Source organism: Stegodyphus dumicola, chromosome 2 (genome assembly GCF_044657685.1).
Source record: "Stegodyphus dumicola isolate Sdum_Otavi_A_Nest chromosome 2, ASM4465768v1".
In the NCBI taxonomy this organism is placed as follows: domain Eukaryota; kingdom Metazoa; phylum Arthropoda; class Arachnida; order Araneae; family Eresidae; genus Stegodyphus; species Stegodyphus dumicola.
This window is the reverse complement of record NC_140769.1, coordinates 101,342,429-101,364,918: the sequence shown is the minus strand read 5'-3', so window position 1 is coordinate 101,364,918 and position 22,490 is coordinate 101,342,429. Positions and strand designations below refer to the sequence as shown.

Here is a 22,490-nt window from a genome sequence, read left to right as displayed (position 1 = left end):
AATGATCACACAAACAAGCCTCCCTGAAGAACACCAAGGAGTAGAGTAACCAAGTAAGTAGAGTCATATCTTTGGGATGATGAGAAATATTAACAGAACAAGTTCTGTTTAATGAAGAAAAGAAGCTCAAGCTCTAATATGACTATGGTTCATTCAATGTCAACTACTAATTTTATAATAAACTATGTTTTGCCCGAGATAATAAATCACAAACAAAAAATTACATTAACATGGCACTAAAATGTATATGGAAATGTATTAATGTTACTCAATGTTACACAACAAACATTACCAGCATAAAAATAACTCTAAATAATAATTAATCTTAATAGAAAATGACAATACTGATCTAGAACAAGGAACTAAAGTAGACATCAAGGTAACTTCAGCAGCAGTCTCAGAATCAGTTACTGCACAACAGCTGGTATGACACCAGATTGAATGCCTCTCTATCACTGCATGACTGACATAGCAACTAAAAAACCAATTTTGATCTGATGTCATTTTCAATCCTATACAGGTACTCTAAAAATTAATAATTTAATAATTCTTACCCTTTTAGTTATACACCATTGTTAATTATAAACCATGCCTACATGTCAAATATTAATTGTTAGCCAATAATGATACAATGCAATATTTCCTCGAAGCTTCAATTTTAAGCTGATATTGATTCTACACAGTGTTTGTTGAATACTTGAGTCAAATCTATGTCATGCTGAATGCATGCTGGTGTTGACCCTAAGCAGTGATGCCTGGGGTCAACCAAATCTTTACCAAAATTTCTTTTTTATAACATGGATCACATGCAATAACTAGTTCTATACCAGTTAAATTTTATGCAATTTTGATTCTGTGAATATAGTACCTATAGCAACAGACTAGACAATTTCTTTTTTAACTCCAAATGGATGTTAGCTTAGATGGGCTATTATACTCAATGACATTTTACTTTGAATCATTTTAAATGTCCGAATCATTTTTCAAATTGCTGCCACTAAATATTATTGCCCTGCATTATATTTAACGAAACTAAACAATGAAGAAATGATGAATGTATGTATATTTTTTGCACTGTGAAAAAACAACGGTATCCAGAGTCATCAAATTTTCAATATGTAATCCTCCACAGGAATATGGGCACCTGGAAGCCCTTTATTGCCTATTTCAAGTTTCCTAAAACTTTATAACAGATTTTTTTATAAAAACACTCACCGATTTCAGAGCGAGTAGTGACAACACTGCAGAGAATAAAACATTTTTACCTCCAGTGCACGAGACTGTCTGTTGGAAATTCTAAAGCTATGCTGTTTTTAAATATTTTTAGCACAATGGGGCACTAACCCAAATGCTTTCAAAAGGTGTATATGTCTGTAAATGAAAGAAACACCCCTTTCAACATAACATAAAATCTGAAGGCTTTGAGATTTTTTTTAAAAATATATCTCCCCCTTTTTTCCTTTTTTAAATTATTGGTAATTAGTAATTGCCAGCAATATATACATATAATTTTTGAGAAGATTAAAAAAAAAATACTTGCAGCAAAATTAGATTTATCTCCTGTTGGGGTTTCAAAATTTTCATCTGTAGGGTTATAATTCTGTAGCTTACCTGCTGTACCATCAAGATGAGGTTTAAAAAAAAGGTCTTTCAAATGCTACAACAGGTTTTGGGCTTCCCCGTTCCGAGAACTAGCTCACTACAGGTCGACTCTGCCTTCGGGCACGTCGTGGAGGTTCAACCTCCACTATTACCCTCTAGCAGAGCCGCGCACCACCTGGATACGTCACCAGGCAGCACCGGTCGTCAATTGCTCCTGCCAGTCGCTCGGGCGAGCCCGTCGCGGCGGGACATTACCCAGCGACCCCGGGGGAAATCCCCACGGGTTACTAAATGCTGCAACAGGAAGGCAAATACAGCAGAATATTCCATTAATGGGCACTTTTAAAAATAATTCCTCAATTTCTTTCGAAGTAAAAGCCCAATATGGCCCAATTTAGCAGATACTGTCTAATTATAGACAAAAACTATAATTAAATTAGTGCCTGAAAACATGAGGTTCAACTCTATTTATTGGCACCTATCCTAGCTCTTGGTTCCAGATAATAGTAATGATAAGTATCAGTAGTAAATGGTAAGTACCAGTCTGTGTTATAATTTTACCTTTCCATGAGGAACTTCTAAACACGCAGCAGGAGGCCATTTTTGAGCAAAAACAAAATAGCTCCAGTCTTTTTTCTTAGTAGGCTGTGCAATTCTGAAATGATAAATAAAAGTGAAAATGTAAATAGATATTTCCATTTAATGTTTTTCTATCTGCACTCAGGCCTAGCTCTAATATTTTTGTACCCGAAGTATAATAGATATTTTCATTTAATGTTTTTATATCTGCACTCAGACCTAGCTCTAATATTTTCATACCCTAGGTACAACCGGCATCCCACAAAAATTAAAAAATATTAATAATTCAAAGCAAAATAAATGCTTTTATTTAGAAGTCACTTAAAAAAAAATTTAACTAGTGCCCTCCAAAAATCGGTGCCACAGCTGCCACTGTTATCTATGCTTAGAGTCGGCCTGCCTGAACTTCAAAAGCATTAAAATATCAGATAAAATTATTATTAAATACAAAATTGAAGAGATGTTTTCAGGGCTGAAAATACACACTATTTTCTAAGAACAAGAATTAGTCAATCAGTGCCACAGCTAGAAATTTTGGGCCTTTTGAAAAATCTTAAAATAAGTATATATATATATATATATATATATTGCAAAAAAAATAAAAACATAAACACGTAAATACATGCAATCTAACACATAAAAAAATATAAAAATTTTGAAACTATGCAAGCCAGGTTAAAAATTGTAGAATCAAAAATATATACAAACAAGCTTTGTTGCTGCCTTCTGCATGAAAATGTAGCAGGTTTTGAACTGCTTTTTACTTTGTATTTATTCAATTATATGCAGGATGCCTCAGTTCAACATTTCAGAACTTCTAGCAGGGGTAAGGTGCACCCCGATGATTCGGAATCATATAGCAATGCAGGGTTGGAATTGCTTTCCTGACGTGCTGGCACACATAGAAACATCAGATATTAAAAAAATGCCAGGTAAGTTCATATTTATTTTAATAATAAATTTACATGAACAAAAGTAAAATGAGTCAAAGATAGTATTTGAAGTTTTGTTCATTAACTTCATTGCATGCTTCACATCTACAGTGCATGGAATTCCAAATAATCCAAGCCTATCTCGAACTTCCACGGCAACTACAGCAATTCATGCAATAGCTTCTTTATCTTGTCAACAGGGTGTCATAAAACAATGTCTTCATATGCACCCATAAAAAGAAATCATGACTTATGGCATGACTTGTTGCAGAAAGATCAAGTAGTTACAACCAGTAGATGAAAAAGTAATAGGTAAAATATGATGAAGTGATCTCCACACAATGCCAGCTCAAACATTAACTGAAAACAAACTCTGCGCTGCAGGACGTCCTGCTGCATGAGAGTTCTCTACTGCCCAGAGATGAGCATTATGTGCATTGAATATTTCTTCCCTTGTGAACGATGCCTCATCGGTGAACAACACATTAACAGGGAAATGGCAGTACTTTTTTCAAGATACCATTGTACAAAAGCAATATGAGGTACATAATCACTGCACTTTGGTAGCTAAAGCAGATTGTTTGGTAAAACCAACGAAACTAGTCCTGTGAAAATTTGCATATATAAAGCTGAGTTTTTTTGTTTGACTTCTAAACTAATATTTGGTGGGTGTGTTATTTTACCTTAATTATGTTTTGCATGATTCTCATCAACTTATAACCACTGAATACTTGAATAGATGCTTTGTGCTTAGATATTTTAGTAATATTGTCTAGACGCATTAGAACCCCAAGAACTGATACTCTTGAGCAATAAAATTTAGCATTTGTAAATATTTCTATGAATAATTAAGTGAAAATTCGTTTTCCATAATAAATTTCTGTACTTTTCCATTTTGCCGGCGCAAACGATAAAGTTGCCAATAATGGCACAACTGATGCCAAATGGAATATCTTTGCTGGTAACCTTTTACTCTTCATTTTCAAAACAAGTCGCAGCCATTTATCAGATTGATTGTTTCTTTCAATACTGGTATACAATTACATAGAATTTTTACTAGTTAAATTTTATGCCCTAAGACCATTCGCGGTAAATAATTAGGATGCAATCATACCACTCACTTGAAGGCGAAAATATAGAAAAGGCAAAATCAAGGGTTAAATTCATCAAACCTAATGAGAATACACTAGCGAAGTAAAGCACTGCGGTTTTACATAATTTCTGAGTAAGCTATTCGTACATATTGAAATAATTCTTGCAATTAAACTTGTATTCCATAAGATTTAATTTAAGATTTAACTTGAAATTAATCTGTATTTATGTTTTAATCTAAATTAATCTGTATTTATGTAATCTGTTTTTATGTAGATAATTACTGAGAGAATCAGATTTTTGTGGCGTAGTTTACGTGAGAAAAGATCACTTGGTGTCACGTGATACGAACCGGCGAATCAGGATGTTAAACAATGAAAGCATAGTAAATTCTTAAATTAATGTCTTTTTACAAATTTATTGTCTTTATTTATTGGCTTTTTACAAAATTTTAAACCATATTAAAATGTTTATGCCTTCAAAATAAAAAATTCTTAGAACTTACATTTGTTAACATTTTTTATGTGTATACTGTATGCTGTCGGCAACAAAGTCTGCTTGGCGAGATTTGCGCCGGCGAAACGGAAAAGTACCTAAATTTCTGTCAAATTTTCAGCACATTCAGTTTATATAAATAAGAGTTTATGAAAAGAAAGTTTAGATTTGAGCTCAACAAGCAAATACAGAGGAGAGAGGTTCAGGTCTACTTCATACAGATATAGCCATAAGTTATTTTTCTTCATAAAAATGCATTGCTACCCATTAAAACCTAAACCTTTGCTACTAAATAAAATTTAAATTTCACCTAAAAAAGACTTACTTTATAAAACTTTACATTATAAAATTGGATATTTTATAATGTAAAGTTTTAGTATTCATTCTGCACGCCATTTTTTTTTCAAGCAGCAAACGGGAAAATTTAAAATAAAATTACTGTTCATAAAAAATCACTTTTTGAATGAAATTAAATATAACATGTCAATCTTATATAGGGTGGGCCATATTTATATTTTGAATACTGCGAAAATTAACAATCATGCAATTTTTCATATAGCTTAACAGGAAATGCAATGATAGGAATTACTGATACTTGTATCTTCCACCACTGCAGGGAATCAACATCATGTGAGTCGTGACTGAAACTTCGTACACTATGGAGGTAGCGGTCCAGTGCTTGCTAGGTCTTCAAACTCACCTTCTTTCCAAACTGACACTGTAGAGGCATTCTTCAGTATCGGAAACTCCATCATCACCGCGCAACAGCATTTCAAATACATTAGCAAACAGGTAGCACCATAAGATTATACCAAAAGATTATACCACCAAAGGATTATACTGCATGCTGTTCACAAGTTTCATGAGACTATAAATGCAGATGTGCATCTAATGTCAACGATCAAAGTCCAAAGGAATCAACCTGGCAATTGTGTCATCAAGTCCATATTCCATGTACCAATATGTGGAGAATCCTTAAAAATAACTTACAGCTGTATCTGTACATGCTACAGATGGTACATGAATTATTTGACTGAGATTCAACTAACCATATTCTGTGATTGGCTAATCAGCAAATGTGATGACTTTGTGCGACCCATTATCATAGCTGGCAAAGCTTAATTTCTGCCTTGGTGGTTATGTCAATAAACAAAACTATCAACTCTGGGCAGACAAAATCTGCATCTGTTGCATGAAACACCACTGTACAGTGCCAATGTTCATATGGTTTGCAGTGAGTCTTGCCTGTGTGATGGATTTCCTTTTTAAAAAAAAAGATGAACATAATGATATCATCACGTCACCACTGACTGGTACAGCACAATGTCATGAACATTTTTTGAATCGCAAAATGAGACAACTTGGCTTAATGAACATGTGGATGCAGCAGGATAGTGTCACCAGTCATACTGCAGTAGTGTCGATGACAACCTTCATCAGTACTTTTCGGGATGTCTCATCTCCAAATTCAGTGATATCTAATGGCCATTCACATCCTCCAGTCTAATTCCACTATTTCCTGCGGGGTTATCTAAAGCAGAAGCTGTACACCACAAAATCCACTGCCATCACCACCTTGCACCACTATAAAACTTTATTATTGTCATAAAATTTTAGTTTGGACATAGAAAATCATTTACAATGAAAAGCAGAACTAGAAACTTTGCAGCTGCATAAAAATTATCGGGTTGTCAGGAAAATAATGCAGGTTTTTGCAATTGTTTATCTTTGCTGTAAATTTTTAGCAACAAAAATATTTTGAATTACATTGGTTTATATATAATTTTGAAGCTTTATTTCTGCTCTACATTTATATAATAATCATTTTATTCTAAAATTATTTTAAATTTTTGGCAAATTTACTCTCATGAGTACAAAATAGGTCGCAGAGCAGCACAAACGGCTTGAAATGTCAACGAAGTATGGAGCAAGAAAAGTGTTAATGAATCTACAGCTCAACGGTGGTACCAAAAGTTTTGTCATGGAGAATTTGACCTGGGAGATCAAGAACATCGTGGACACTCTTCAGCTGTTGATGATGACGATTTGAAGACTTTAGTTGAAACAAACCCATGCACAACTGTTCAAGAGCTTGCGGAGAAGCTTGGCATAAGCAAAACAATGATTTCTGATCACTTGAATCGTATAAGAAAGTCAAAAGAAGCTCAATAAGTGGGTGCCTCACGAATTGAGCAAAAATAAAAAAAGTTGCCATTTTGAAGTGTCGTCTGGTCTTCTTCTCCTCAACAAAAACTTGCACTGTACTGAGTAATCTTGATCGAATTGTTACGTGCGATGAAAAGTGGATTCTCTCTAAAAACTGGCGACATTCGGCTCAGTGGTTGGACCGCGGTCAGACACCACAACATTTTCCATAGCCGAATTTACACCAAAAGAAAACTATGGTTACTGTTTGGTGGTCTGCGGCCGGTCTCATCCATCACAGCTTCCTAAATCTCTGTGAAATGATTACGGCAGATAAGTATTGTTAGCAAATCAATGAAATGCACCAAAAATTGCAATGCATGTGTTCAGCATTGGTCAACAGAAAGGGGCCAGTTCTTATCCATGACGATGCTCGGCCACATGTCGTGCAACTGACCTTACAGAAATTGAACGAATTGAGATACAAGACACTCCCTTTCCTCCCATATTCGCCTGACCTCTCACCAACCGATTACCACTTTTTCAAACACCTGGATAACATTCTGCAGAAGAAATGCTTCAGAAACTTAGACGCGGCCAAAAACGCCTTTACCAACTTTATCGCATCCAGAACTCCAGAACTTTATTTTATTAATATATAAGAACATTATTTTAGAATATATAATAGAAATTTATTATATAAATAAACTTTTATTTCGTTACCAAAAATGCATTGATTTGGCTGGTGCTTATTTTGATTAATAAAATTTTTGAGTTCAGTTATGATACTTTAAAGATATAGGTTAAAAACCTGCATTATCTTCCGAACAACCTAATACATGGTGTTTGAAATATATTTTATTTATTATACAAATGGTACAACAAAACATTTGTTGCAAAATATGATTGAAACATCCACATAAAATTACTTTGAATGGTTAATGCACAGTACTGAGTAATGCATGCTTACAATATTAATGAGGAATTTTAAGATCTTGTGCATAACCATGTCTATTTACTGTGCATACAACTATACTGAAATTGAGAACAGTAATGATTTGAACATAATTCAAGAAGGTGTTAGAAAAAAATTGCAATATGAAAATTTCAGATTACAGTAAAGCGACCGGACGTCCTGAATTGTATTAAACAGTTATCCATTTCAATGTAATGCCCATTTTGTAAATATAGTTCACATGAATTTCATAATTGTCCTTTTCCATTGATTATTAAGTTTTTTTTTTTTTTTTTTTCATTGGATCAGAAATACACTACCTGACATTGAAAATGCAACAGTGAGAAGGAGTGGCCAGAAAGTGATGAAACTCGGCAAACAGAGAAAGATAGCAACAAACAGTACGTGATCTGTATTTCAAAGTGATATGCATACAATACAGAGCCAGAAAAGCATCATCTCAGTAAGTTGTAGGACCACCTTGGACAGCGGTATACGAAGCAACACATCTAGGTACGGAGTCAATGAGACTATGGATGGTGTTCTGAGAAATGGCTCTCATTTCCCTATCAACCATTTGCCACAATTCGTCTTCTGAACGCAGCAATGGCAGGGTCTGCAAATGGTGTTCAATCACATCACAACTGTGTTCAATTGGTGAGAGATCAGAAGAGACCAGTGGCCAGGGAAAAATCTGTATACCTTGCACAGCACATTGGCTGACACAAATAATATGTGGTCGAGTGTGATCTGTTGAAAAGGGCATTGGGAACTCTCTGAAGGTAGGTATTGACCACAGCTCATTATCCATGCATCACTAGGCTGCCATAGTGCCCTGAACACCAACTGGTAACCTGAAATCATATGCAACTGCACCCTAAAACATGACGTGCTATCGCGTGGTGTGGCGTTCCACAGTTGCTGACGGATTGGAACTGTCTCCATATCGATGCCCCACTTAGTACGTAGCAATTATCCTTGGAGAAACAAAAGCATGGCTCATCTGAGAACACAACCCTGTGCCGTTCCGTCATCTACATCACTCGAGGCCGGCACTATTGCAGACATTGGCATCTATAATTTGGGGTCAAAGGACAGTCTCCTTAATGGACGCCATGTGTGGAGGCCACTAGCCGCCAATCAATAGCAAATGGTTATGGTAGATATGGGAACATCAATAGTGTCTTGAACATGCTGCAGAATGGAGGTAGAAGTGGCTTGCGGGTGCGCCATCGCTTGTCAACGGATGCATCAATCCCCGCATGCTGACGTCACTCTGGCTGCATGGCACTCCTCGAATTCACTACGTTTCCTTATTCCAACCATCAACACCACAGCCAGTGCACTGTAGACATGTCCAGATATGTGTCAGCTAAGATTTCCCGCATGGACGAACCTGCTCTCAGTCTGATCACCATGCCCCTCGTAAAATCATCTGTCTGCTGGAACTGCCTCTATTGATGACGGCCTGGCATTCTTTGCTATTACACACTGTAAGGATCCTAAGTTTTACTAACGTTTATTTTATTTTAAATCTTTACTATCACTTCTTATTTTCTACTTCCGGCCAGAATTAAAAGCTTTTAACTTATTTATGCAAATTTGTCTTGCTAACGTCAAGTACCTAAGTTGTGGCTTTTTGCCAAGCAAGAGAGAGGAAGGAGTTATTAGAAGCAGGCCGCTTGCCATAGCAGTTTTACTCGGTTGCTGGTTGCCTTCAAGGCCAGAGGTTTAATCCTCGTGATAATTTTAAACGTATCGTAGTTTTAGCAGCTCTCTGTACTACATACGGCTTTTTGTTAATTAACGGCCAATCTTGGAGTTAGGCACTTGTTTATTACTCCAAAGTTAGTTTAGTTAGAGTTTTAGTTAATATTTTTATATTCTTACGTTCAGACCACAAGTGGTTGGTCTCTGTATTCCGAAGTTCCGGAAATCGTTGTAAAGAGAGAAAAATAAAGGGTTTCGTATACCCTTCCTGTGTGAATTGTCTACTTCACAATTTATTGAACATAGCTTCAGTAAGCTCCCTGTTCCGAATCAGGACAGTTCATGTTCCCAAAGCAAGTAAAGACGAATACCAGTCCTGATAGTGGCGCCCAACGAAGAAGAATAACCATGGCCGAGTTTCAAGAAGAACCTGTGGTGCCTGCAGAAGCGGCTAAGAATCCAGAAATGCCAGCTGCTGCCCTGGAAGGATTTGGTTACATCGTACAGACCATGTGCACATCGATTAAACCAGAAGCAACATTTAATGGAAACTCACCGGTAACCAGTTTTTTGGAAAAATTGGATGACCACTTCATGCTCTACCCCGTGCACGAGTTCCAGAAAGTCACCTTAGCTACCAGCGCTTTGAGCGGCCAAGCGCTTAATTGGTTCAAATGTATAGGCAGAAGCCTCTTGGGTCAAGCGGGAAGTCCCACCTATACTTACGAAAATTTTAAGACTGCCTTAGTAAAAGCCTTCCCTGTCGTAAGAGATTGTGCAAGATTAGAAACGGAACTCTTCAGCATATATCAGCAACGAATCGAAAATCTTACCACCTTTATTTTAAGAAACATTCATGTCTTCAAACTCTTGTATGGAAACCGTCCGGATCCTGAGATAATTCAAGTGATTTTGCCGAGGTTACTTCCCCAAGTACAAGACTTTATTGAATTAAGGAATCTGACTACACTGGAAAAATTATTTGAGCTAGCAATCCAGTTTGAAAGTAGAAGAACGGCGGACATTGAAAGAAGACGCGAATATCAACAACGAAACCAATTTGGTGCGCCAAGACCACAGCAAAGTCAAGCACACGGCTACGGAAGCAAAGCGAATCAGTGGGCAAGGAAATCCGAGCATCCAAAGACAGCCGGCGAACTTCGACAGTTCAATAGCAATCCAGGAAAAAAGTCTGAAGGTCAGTGGAAAAAGAAGGAAAGCTTGGAAAGGAAAAAACAAGATTTAAACTAAAACGGATTTCTGCTGACGGGAGGGTGCGGAAATCCGAAGGCCAAGAAAACCCCTCTTCCTTCAAGTTAAATACAGTAATGGTGAAAAATTTGACTCTTCCGAAGACTGAAGTGTTGGTGAATAACATCCCAGCCACCGCACTCCTGGATACAGGCGCGCAGTGTTCCTGTGTGGCAGAAGATTTTTTTAGGAAGTATTTCCGTAGATACCGCATATATAATTCGGATAATATGACAGTGTTAGCTGCGCAGGAAGAAAGATGCAAGTGCATAGGTAAATTACCCTTATATATTCGTATCAAGGACAAGCTAGTAAAGATCATGTTTTTTATCGTAAAAAATTTACAAACACATATCATTTTAGGGATAGATTTTCTTTCAGAGGCGGAAGCAACGCTGGATTTTGATGAAGCGTCCCTTATGCTGACAATGAAACCAGTTAGAGAAGAAAAAACAGAACCACCGACGTTAAACCTCGACCACCTGCCTAAGGAAAAGCAACAAAAAATTCGACAAGTGGTAAGTGAATTTGCTTCGTTATTTAGTGATATTCCCGGATTTACTCAAGTTACTAACCATAGCATCGACACCGGAGATTCACAGCCAGTTCGCCACAAACCATATCGATATGATAAGAATAAAGAAAAAAATTATACAGTGGCACATTCGAGATATGTTACGTAAGACGATCATAACGCCCATCTCAAGTAGTTATGCTAGCCCGGTTGTGTTATGTAAGAAAAATAATGACTATCCGGTAACACATCCGAAAAGGTGGCGTTTTGCAATTGACTATCGTAAATTAAACTTGATGACTAAATATCCGGTATATCCGTTACCTATTATTGAAGAAATTCTAAGGAACATAACTTCTACCAAATATATGACTACGTTAGACTTAACGACTGGTTATTTTCAAATACGGATTAAACCGGAAGATGTGCCTAAGACTGCTTTTATAACCAAGTCTGGCACTTATGCATTCTTGCCTATGCCGTTTGGCCTTTCAGGGACACCGGCAACATTTCAGCGATGTATGGACATTGTGCTAAGGCCTGTTCTTGGAAAGACCACATTTATCTAGTATTTAGACGATATCATTATTACTAGTGATAATCTGGACCAACATGTACAAGATTTAAGACAGGTGTTTTCATTATTAAATGAGGCCGGTCTAAAAGTTAATGTCGAAAAACGCAAATTTGCAGCCCCTGAATTAAAATACTTAGGATACAAAATATCTCAGAAAGGAATTGAGACAGACGAATCAAAAATAATCGCTGTGCAAAAGTATCCGCCGCCAAATATGGCGAAGAAGCTCTCTTCTTTTCTAGGACTTTGTTCATATTATAGGTCCTTTATAAAAGATTTTGCAGCTATTGCTGAACCATTGTTAAAATTAAAAAGGAAAAAGGCAAGATTCTCGTTTGCGGCCGAAGCCAATAGTGCTTTCGAAAAATTAAAGCAAGCATTAACGCAAGCCCCCGTTTTGAAATTTCCTGAGAACGATGAGAATTTAGAAATTTCAGCGGATGCTTCGGATTATGCGGTGGGAGCGATACTTTCGCAAAATCAGCAGCCCGTGGCATTTTTTAGTAGAACTTTAAATCAAACCCAAAGAAATTATTCCGCGACTGAGAGAGAAGCACTTGCAGTTCTGTTAGCAGTGCAAAAGTTCTGAGTCTATTTTGGAAATGCGCCAATAACAGTGTATTCTGATCATGCGGCGGTAACTAGATTGTACTCAGGGGAAAACTTATCCCCAAGGTTAATAAGATGGGCACTCAAGCTACAAGAATATAATCTGGTAATCAAGCATACCCCCGAAAAGGAAAATATCGTAGCAGATGCCCTATCCAGAATAAAAATAGATGAAGAAGGTAATACTGTAAAGGTGGCAATGCTCACAGCATGTACAATAAATTCCCGAGAAACTGTAATAACCGAACTGGGTAAGGATCCTGAGTTTGGAAGCATTTATGAGTATTTAAAGGATCCTGAAAATTTTAGCCACCAAGATATTGTGGCGATAAGAAATAGGGCGGCCCATTACGAACTAATAGATGGTCTATTATTTTATACAAAAACTACGAATTCCAACAACGATTTTCGACCTGTTATCCCAGCTAGTCTTAGATTAAATATACTGCAGGAGTTACACGACTCCCCATTAGCTTCTCATGCTGGTATTCGAAAAACCATCCAACGCGTACGCGAAGTTTATTTTCCTGAGCTGCAAAAGTTAACAAGGGCGTATGTCCAGTCCTGCCCAACATGTCAAGCAGTTAATTATATTAATTTCCACCCGGCCGGGTTTCTAAATAGCATTAAATCCGAATTTCCAAATGAAATAATTGACATAGATTTATTGTGCCCTTTCCCAAAAAGTCAGTTAAATAAAAGTCGGTATCTCCTTGTTATGGTTGATCATTTTAGTAAATGGACCGAAATTGTTCCCTTAAAACGAGCCTGCGCGAAATTAGTTAATGATTCTATTTTAAATAAATATATTTTAAAATACGGGGCGCCCCTAAAAGTTATATCGGATAATGGTCCTCAATTTGTAAGTAATATATTTGAAGACATGTGCAAAAAACTGGGCATACGTCATTTAAAAATGGTCCCGTATCGGCCGCAATCAAATATAGCGGAACGGGTCAATAGAAATATAGTGAAAATTATCCGTAGTTATGTTAAAAATTTTCATAAAAGCTGGGATTACTATGTCAATGAATTAGCTTTCGCCCTTAGGACCGCAAAACATGATACGACGGGCAAAACTCCTGCTGAGTTATTTTTAGGCAGAAAGATTATAACGCCGTTAGATAAATTATTTTATGTTCAACAAAGAGCCCCAGAATTTAAAATGGGCGATATAGAAAAATTAATTAAAGAAGCAAAAAAGAACACTGAAGTAGCACAGAGAAAACAAAAACTTTATTACGATTTGAAACGACGGGGAGTAACTTATAAAGTAGGACATGAAGTATTAAGAATTAAGCATTCACTTTCTTCAGCACCAGAAGATAAAACTGCCAAATTTTATCCACGATTTGAAGGACCATATGTCATAGAAAAAAATAACTCAGGCTGTAGTGGTGTTAAAAGCCAGGAATGGTGAAACATTCACCGCAAACGTTGACCAGATAAAACCATTTTATAATCGTAATAAAATGCCAATATTTCGAGATCTTTTGCAGGATCCGGCACGGCAGGCACAAGCTCCAGAGGTGGAACAACGACAATCACAAGGGCAAGCCATTAGGAGGCAGGAGCAATTGAAAAGAAAGTTTCCCCGATGGAAAACTGAAGGTAACAAGAAAAAGAAGCCGTTCCACCGACCAGAAAAGAAAGAGTACGACCACCCCCAGAATGAAGAAGGGAGAAGTACCACGAATGCAAAGAGAGCCAGGAGAAATGACGGCAACTATAACCCGGCTCCAAAACGGAAGATCTACCCATCGGATAGGAGTCCACGCAGAAAATGTCGACGAATTGATGAAGGAACACCAGCTGCGGAGGCAAAGAAACAAGAAAAATTTGAACAGCCAGCAACGAGATCCAGGCAAGAACGAGAGACAGTTGTCCCGGTTCCGCCAAGACCAGCTGCCATCAAACGGCCGAGACCACAGGCAGAGGCTAAAAAGAAGGTCTTCAAGGGTGACCGAACTGGAAGGAAAAGAAAGCTCATGGAGGAAGGAACTGAAGGGCGAACCCGCACAAGACAGATGATCAACCAGACTGTAGTCTTCGCCACTTTCCAAGCCTGGGCAGAAAAAAGGATGTCTGAATATCACAAAGATAAGTAAAACTTTATGTTACTTTGAAACCTTAAGTTAATTTTTCATTCTTACTGCAAGTGGCAGAATTCAAGAAGTTTTACCTCATGTGAGGCCTACCTTTATCGCCAAAAAGGCGAGAAATGAGTTGTTACCTATTTTGATATTGTTTTTCAATTACTCGCGAGTAAAACTAAAATTAATGTATAATAAGAATGTGTAAATACTTGAATACTGTAAAAGCATTGATAATCTTTGAGAAAGGTACCTTAAGAAAATTGTAAAAAATTATTGTATAAAATTTTATTTAAAAGATTCTGGCAAGAAAGAAGTTTTAATCTGAAAGACTTTTGAAATGTAGTATTTCAATGTAGAAGAATTGGCACTTGCTTGGAAAAGAATAGAAGTTAACAATGTACTACTAATGTATGTTTTAAAATGCGTAAAATTAACGGCATGTTAATATGTTCTTATATACAATGTGAACTGTTATTTTAAATGTTAAGAAATACTGTGATATGGTAAAAGTGAAAGTAATGCAAAAAAAAATTTTTAAACTTATTCGTGTGACTGTAAAAAGACCAAATTATGGTGAATATGTGTTAAAGGTTGAATGAATGTAGTTAGGCTCTCTGACGCTACACTTCAGAGTTAGCCACTTTCAGAATAGTACCTCAGGGTTTAGAGTTGAAGATAGGGTGTGTTACGAGGTCTTGTTATGTTGAATTTTAACACGTTAGTGTTTTGATTGTAGGCGGCAGTGTTGAACACGTACACATAAACACATTCGTGTTTGGTGTTTTCTTTTACAACACATGTCAGAGAGCATGGGGAGATAATTAAATAACATCATGAATGAAATAAGAATGTTAAAAGAGAAATATAAGTATTCATGTTACTTGCCATTTAATTGTGTAACATTTCATTAAACTAGTTTTCCTTCCAGATCTCTGGAAGGGACCAGATTTCAACTAAGAAACTCCTGTTTAGATGCAGTACAGATGAAAAATCTTGTCCATGGAGTTGATAATATAAAAACGACTCTTTTAATTTCTAGTTTCTAGTGAGAAATGTTTGTAAAAGATTGGCCTCGCGTTAGATTCTAGAGCTAAAATTTTTCAACAAGGTTGTTTTAGACCTCAGTTTCAAACTAATTAACTCTGGCGGGAAGTATGTAAGGATCCTAAGTTTTACTAATGTTTATTTTATTTTAAATCTTTACTATCACTTCTTTTTTTCCACTTCCGGCCAGAATTAAAAGTTTTTAACTTATTTATGCAAATTTGTCTGGTGAACGCCAAGTACTTAAGTTGTGGCTTTTTGCCAAGCAAGAGAGAGGAAGGAGTTATTAGAAGCAGGCCGCTTGCCATAGTAGTTTTACTCGGTTGCTGGTTGCCTTCAAGGTTAGAGGTTTAATCCTCATGATAATTTTAAACGTATCGTAGTTTTAGCAGCTCTCTGTACTACATACGGCTTTTTGTTAATTAACGGCCAATCTTGGAGTCAGGCACTTGTTTATTAATCCAAAGTTAGTTTAGTTAGAGTTTTAGTTAATATTTTTATATTCTTACGTTCAGACCACAAGTGGTTGGTGTCTGTATTCCGAAGTTCCGGAAATCGTTGTAAAGAGAGAAAAATAAAGGGTTTCGTATACCCTTCCTGTGTGTATTGTTTACTTCACAATTTATTGAACATAGCTTCAGTAAGCTCCCTGTTCCGAATCAGGACAGTTCATGTTCCCAAAGCAAGTAAAGAGGAATACCAGTCCTGATAACTCATCCTCTGAGACAAGAACAAATTCTGGAGAGCTGTGCATTTCCCATCATTAGCATAACTCGGTGACATGTGTTTACCATGAAATTTGCATAATTTAAGGGCCACTCCTTTTTGGTGTTCCATTCTCAGTGTCGGGTAGTGTACAACTCGATAATCAAATAATCATGTTTTCTATGCATATATTTTAGTGTAAATATACAGCAATATTTGTAGTTTGCAAATATGTATATGTACAACATTTTCAATTTATTGTATACATATTAGTAAGGTGGTCAAACATATGGCTTTAGGGAGTTCTATACTCCCTAGTCAGTAAGCTGTATTCTTTTAAAACATTTTCGTAAGCTGTATTCTTTTAAAACCTGTACTCTCAAAATACTCTTTTTCATTATTTTCTACTCCTAAAAACATAACTAGAAAGATTTTTTTATGTAACCTTTCATACGATCATGTATATAAAATTGTTTATGACATGCATAAGCACATACATGACTGAATTCAAACAGTGAGTACAAGAGGTCACTACAGTCTTTCTAGTTTGGTCTGTGTATGTCCAGTATATGATTTCAGCACAGGTTCTATAGACAGGTATTTTCAAAAGACTATTGATTATTATTGTTAAACGAAATGTTGAGTTGCTTGTGTTAATTTTAATTTTAAATCATTAATGCTCCATCAAACTTATTTGACATTTATTCACTTACATTTAGCCTTTTATTAACCTACCGAGCGGCCAGGGTTTTCGCTAAGCACAAATTTCCCCATACTACTATGAGAACAAATTATTTTTTTTATCTTATGTAAAAAAACTCCTGGAATTTCATACCTGGATTTGTGTACTTTTGATATATTGCCTTAATTTCTTTGACATATTTTAATATGCATGTATGTATACGTTCTTACAGATATCACAAAAAATATTCTATGCTGTATATATATGGCCTTGCCACTTAGAGGGGGAAATAAATGTAATTTTAATTTTGCATATGTTTTTTTTAATACAATACGAGTGTTTCAAAGGTGCACAAAAATTTCCATTTATTATAAGCATTAAGAATAAAGAAAATGATGATTCTATGGTTAAATGTTATGATGTGCAATGAAGAACTTTCTACTACAATTGGTGGACGAAGTGCGATAACAAAACATACTGATTCTAATAAACATAAAACATATCTTATTGCAGCCGTTTTGATATCCTAAACAACTAATTTTTTTAAAACCAATACTTTTAGATAAAATAAAAAATTAGCAATTATTACTCTTACTTTCCATACAATTGTCCATGATCAAAGTTTTGGAAGTATGGACTTTACTTCCAAATTATTAAAGAAATTTCATAATGTAGAATTTTCTTGGGGAAGAACTAAATATGAGTCAATAATAATTGGAGTGTTTAATGAATACTGCAGGAAAATAATATTAGAAAATTTAAGGATCTGTATAATTTGTATCTGTTTTATCAAATGTGTCAAACCACAAAGAAATAAAATTATACCCAATTTTAATTAGACATTTTGATATTAAAAGTGGTATTCATCTCCAGATTTTAAATTTACAGTTTGTTGAAGCAGAAACTGTAAAAATGTTATCAAATTACTTATTTTGCATTATATTAGAAAACAACTTAAAATTTTAGCATAATCAGCAGGTAATACTAATATAAGTTTTGTGAATATAATCAAAGAGTACAATAATATAATAAATAATATAATTAATCAATAATGTACATGTGAAATTAAGTCATCTACTCAAGAGAAAAAATTTGGAATTTGGTGGTCGTGCATGTGACAATACAGCTTCTAATTTCCTGCCAATCTGATGTGGAAGTTACCATACATTTCCAAACATAAACCAATCTGTACATAAGCCTAGAGTGCACTTTTTATCACAAATTTACAAACAATTCAAATACCATATAAGCTAAAATGAAAAAAAAAAAAAATAATAATAATAATCCTGTAATATTCAGAAAAAATGTTGCCACACAGGTAAAAGAGCTGAAATATTACCCAATCAAATCCCTGTAAAGGAACAAATGTCAATGATGAAAGTTTTAACTCTAATAACCCTATCTGTTGCTGCTAGCATACTTTTCTCATTCATTTGTTGTCATGCATATGCTCTGTAGTATATGTGCCAGTCATTTTTTGTGTTTCTTTTTTTTCTTTTTTTAAATCTGAAGGATAAGTGGGAAGAGAAATTATTATATAGAAAATTTCAAAATACAAATGACTGCAGTAAATTCTAACAATATTATAGTTGCATGGCATTTCTCCTAAGTTTCAGAGTGCAAAATCTAAAAAGTTAGCATTTTATCTTTTTCCTTCAACTAAGAGCAAATTTCACAAACATCAGACTTGTTTTCACAATAGTGCAACAAAAAAGCAAGGTAAACAGTTTTGGAAACATGACAACTCATTTTCACAAAACGAATATCTCATTCTATTTAAAATGCATTTTTTTCATACACTTAAGAAATATAAACTAAAGAAATTAAAACTGCTATATTTAATGATTTATTCCTTGTGCCCGGCAAATGGAAAGGTACCTACTTTTTCAGCGAAATACGCAGATCCATACATAAGCTAATCCTTGTAATTTAGCTTTAGAAAAAATTACAAAAATTCTCAGCTTATAAATGGAAATACAGGGTATATTTATAGTTTAGTCACTTCCCGGTTCAAGTAGCAAGTCTTAAATAATTTTATGAAGGGGTTATTGTTCAATATAAAAAATGCTTCAGTCATTCAACAGTCATTCAAAATGTGTCTTGCTTTGAGCCCAGCAACAAAGTGCATTTTACAACTATATGATCTGCTCCAACCATATCTTTTAAGTTTGAAAAATGTCCCATACTTCTGAAAGTGTTCTTTGAAAATGATACATCAGAACTTATGCTGTATATCGTCCACAGCCACGCAGTGTTTTTCCATAAAACTATCCTAAGTTAAAGAAATTAGTGATATTTTAAAAGAATTTATGGCTGATCTTTGGAATATGGTAACTGGTAGTTTGGCGACATTTTGGAGGCAATAAAGGTTACTACCTAGGACTTTGGTAATAATGTGAGAAGTACTCAGTTCCGATTACGCATTATTTTGTGTGAGGGAAATGAGAGATCATGAGATATGTCATGTGACATTAATGGACGAATTACAGTTCTTTAATCGGAAAAGGGGGGGGAAATTTGGAAAACTGTAGTACTATATTATTTTGTATTAAGCTTCATTGTGTGTTGTGTGAAATAGTGGAAGTATGCGTGCCACGTAACGAAGATTCTGAAGATTAGGTAAGTTAGTATTTTTAATCATTTGAGGATATTATTTTTATGCATTGTTCTAAATGTAAGGAGTAAATAAATTAATATGATATTATTGGAAAATTGTTATTAGCAATGATTTAGTTTAAAGTAATTAGGATTGTAATCTAATTTTTATTAATTTAATGTATGTGCTTATTTATATTTTAAGTAGTGTTTTTTAATTTAATTATATTTTAATTTAATGATCGTGATTTTGTGAGCTACATGTTTGTAGTATTTTGGAATACGTTTGAGTAGAATACGTTGAATATTTTCATGCATTTTCGTGAAATTTTTCTAATTTATGAGAAAAAAGCAGTGTACATGGAACATAAAATTACATAAATAAAAGTTACATAAAATTTCTAGCATAAGTGTAATTCGGCTAGTAGATTGTTGGAAAAAGTGTTCAGTAAATAAAAAGAAAAGAAACATGTCTTTACTTCGTGAAGACAAAATGGTGGTGAAAAAAAAATAGAGTGTTGCTGTAGCAGAGTTGGTCGCCAAATTTTAGCCAAAAAATCGCCAAGTTACCATAATCCAAAGATCAACCGAATTTATTTTACAATGTACAATAAGATACTACAATAATGGATTTGTATGGCTAATGCTAAAGAATAAACTAACAATTTCAGGAAAATCCAATTTGGAAATTAAAACTACATAAAAAATTTTTAAAAATTATAAAATTTGTAATGAATATATTCAGGAATGATTGATCTATTTCACTGAACTAAAATGCTTTAAGTGGATTTTCAAAGGGCAAAACTGAATGTTAAGATGTCTTCAACAGTCATAGTCATGAAATGAAAGAAACAGATATTTATTTGAATATTGATATAGAAATGAAAGAAACTGATACTGATAATAATTTTCTGCATGAAGAAATTCAAGGAATAAACATATATTTAAATGAAGAAGGAAGAAATGGATAGATGAAAAGTGAGAGTGGATAGGAGATGGGAGAAATATTTTTGCATTTTAAACAAGAATGCATCTCCTACAAAAACTAAAATTATCTGGAAAAGATTACTTTTCATTTTTGTAAAAAAATTTAAGCCTATTGCAAATTGCATGACTATGCATAAGGGGAAAGTGCAGAATCACCCACTGCTTGGCTCATTTTCAAGAATTGCACATATTCGGTATCCATGTACACATCAACCTAGTTTCACTTAAAAAAGCATCCCAGAATTGCACAAAAATGGCATTGCACACTCCCCTGACTTTATCCATGAACACATCGACCTATTTTCACTTAAAAAGTCAAAGAAAATTGACAAAAATCCAATTCTTCTTACTCTTGTAAAATGCGCCAAATAAATGCCAAACACATAAGTGGGAGATTCTGCACTTTACCCCATAATGCTGCTGTAGAAAGGGTATTTTCACTAAGTAATGATTACTACTACAGTGAAAAATTTCAGCTGTTCATAAAGACACTAGCTGCAGTTTTAGCAGTTAAATTCAACATGGAAAATGCATGTTGTTCTGATGTGTGAGTGCTTTTGGAAGAAAATTGATCCCAAAAAAATCATATAACTTGAAAATATGATTTCAATAATAAAAAATTATATAAATTTAAAATATCAGAAATACATCAATTTTTACATTACTTCAAAAATACATAGTCGAATGGAGAAGACTCAGTTCCCCCCCCCAGCCTCAATCACTATGTCCAATGAAATTCCATCTGCACTCCTGAGACAAAAAGTAGTTGATCACCTTAATATTGCCATACATTTTACAAACAAAAAAGATAATTGACCTGAATTTCATTATTTGCTATGCATTAAAATACATAGAGTTATAAAGAGCTTAAAATTACAAAATATCTCTTTCCTTAAGTGTTGTTAAGTCTCTTTGTTAAGTTTATCTCTCTTTTAAGTGCATTTTCACATATATTTGAGCTTTGCTTATCAAGTAAAATTTATAATGCTCATGGCTTAAAATTATAAAAAAACTCACTATGCATGACTGGACAACTTAAAAATCGCAGTTAAAACGTTTCACATGAATTTTTTAAACCCAACATTCTATTTCTGCCCAATACCTTATGCAAAATACATCATTTATTTATGATAAAAGACTATATTAATTTCAAGACTTCTTCTCCAAAATCGTTTTACATGGAATAAATACAATTATATAAAATAATGAAAGTTCAATAGTTGCTTTGAAGAAATACAGACTTACAGAATCGTAAGTGTAAAAGAGCAAAAGGTAAAATTATAAAATGAGATGGTACTCTTACCCTAGTTGTAACAGCAGAAATATCGTATATAAACACAGCATACTTCGGACAATTTTCATACAGAAATGCATCAAAAAATAGTTTTTCATATATATGCTAAGAAGGAATTTTGCTTTCACTCTACACATTTCAAACTGATATAAAATACTTGGTATTGAGCAGTTTAATATACAGGAGAAAAATACTTTCAAAGAAACAACTACATATATAATCTGACGTCAGATTTTTCATAAGAGCCACGTGGAAAAAAAAAAAGAAAGAAATAAACTACTCTTAAGACACGGAAACGGAATTCATACTATTGTTTATTTACATCCGAGTTCAGATAACGATATTTCACATATCGTGTGACTGTTACGTGATTAATAAACTCCTACTCTCGAAAATTTTTACACGCCCTCAAAATGAGTAGAATCTAAAAATGGAACAATAAAAATAAATTTTAAACGTAATTTAAACATAAATTGGAAAGGAAGTAATAATTGCTGTCGTTTGCTGCAAAATGAAAATTATCGTTATCTATAACAACTGCAGACTTTTATCACTTAAAAATCATACGTTATGAATCATATTAGCATTTCTATTTTTGCGCTTAAAAATGAATTAAAATATGCTAA

General features: G+C 34.5%; 1 protein-coding gene and 1 long non-coding RNA gene across 3 annotated transcripts in view; one reads left to right on the top strand and one right to left on the bottom strand.

Annotated features, from left to right (window-relative positions):
• The window catches only part of RNaseX25 (Ribonuclease X25), a 126,930-nt gene extending 104,683 nt beyond the window's left edge, over positions 1–22,247 (bottom strand). Inside the window, exons 1-2 of the mRNA XM_085810967.1 lie at positions 21,874–22,247; positions 2,164–2,257 (exon numbers count right to left, since the gene is read on the bottom strand). Coding sequence (XP_085667093.1) covers positions 2,164–2,257; positions 21,874–22,001 — 222 coding nt within the window. The 5' untranslated portion in view covers positions 22,002–22,247. The remainder of the gene's footprint in view (positions 1–2,163; positions 2,258–21,873) is intronic.
• Positions 1,800–8,595, top strand: LOC118187278 (uncharacterized). Of its 2 annotated transcripts, none has more exons than XR_004757910.2 (3): positions 1,800–2,134; positions 2,971–3,113; positions 8,110–8,595. It is a non-coding gene; the product is annotated as an uncharacterized LOC118187278 (long non-coding RNA). The 2 variants fall into 2 exon arrangements; XR_004757909.2 differs by lacking the exon at positions 8,110–8,595 and adding an exon at positions 5,317–6,871.
• Positions 22,248–22,490: the final 243 nt, after the last annotated feature.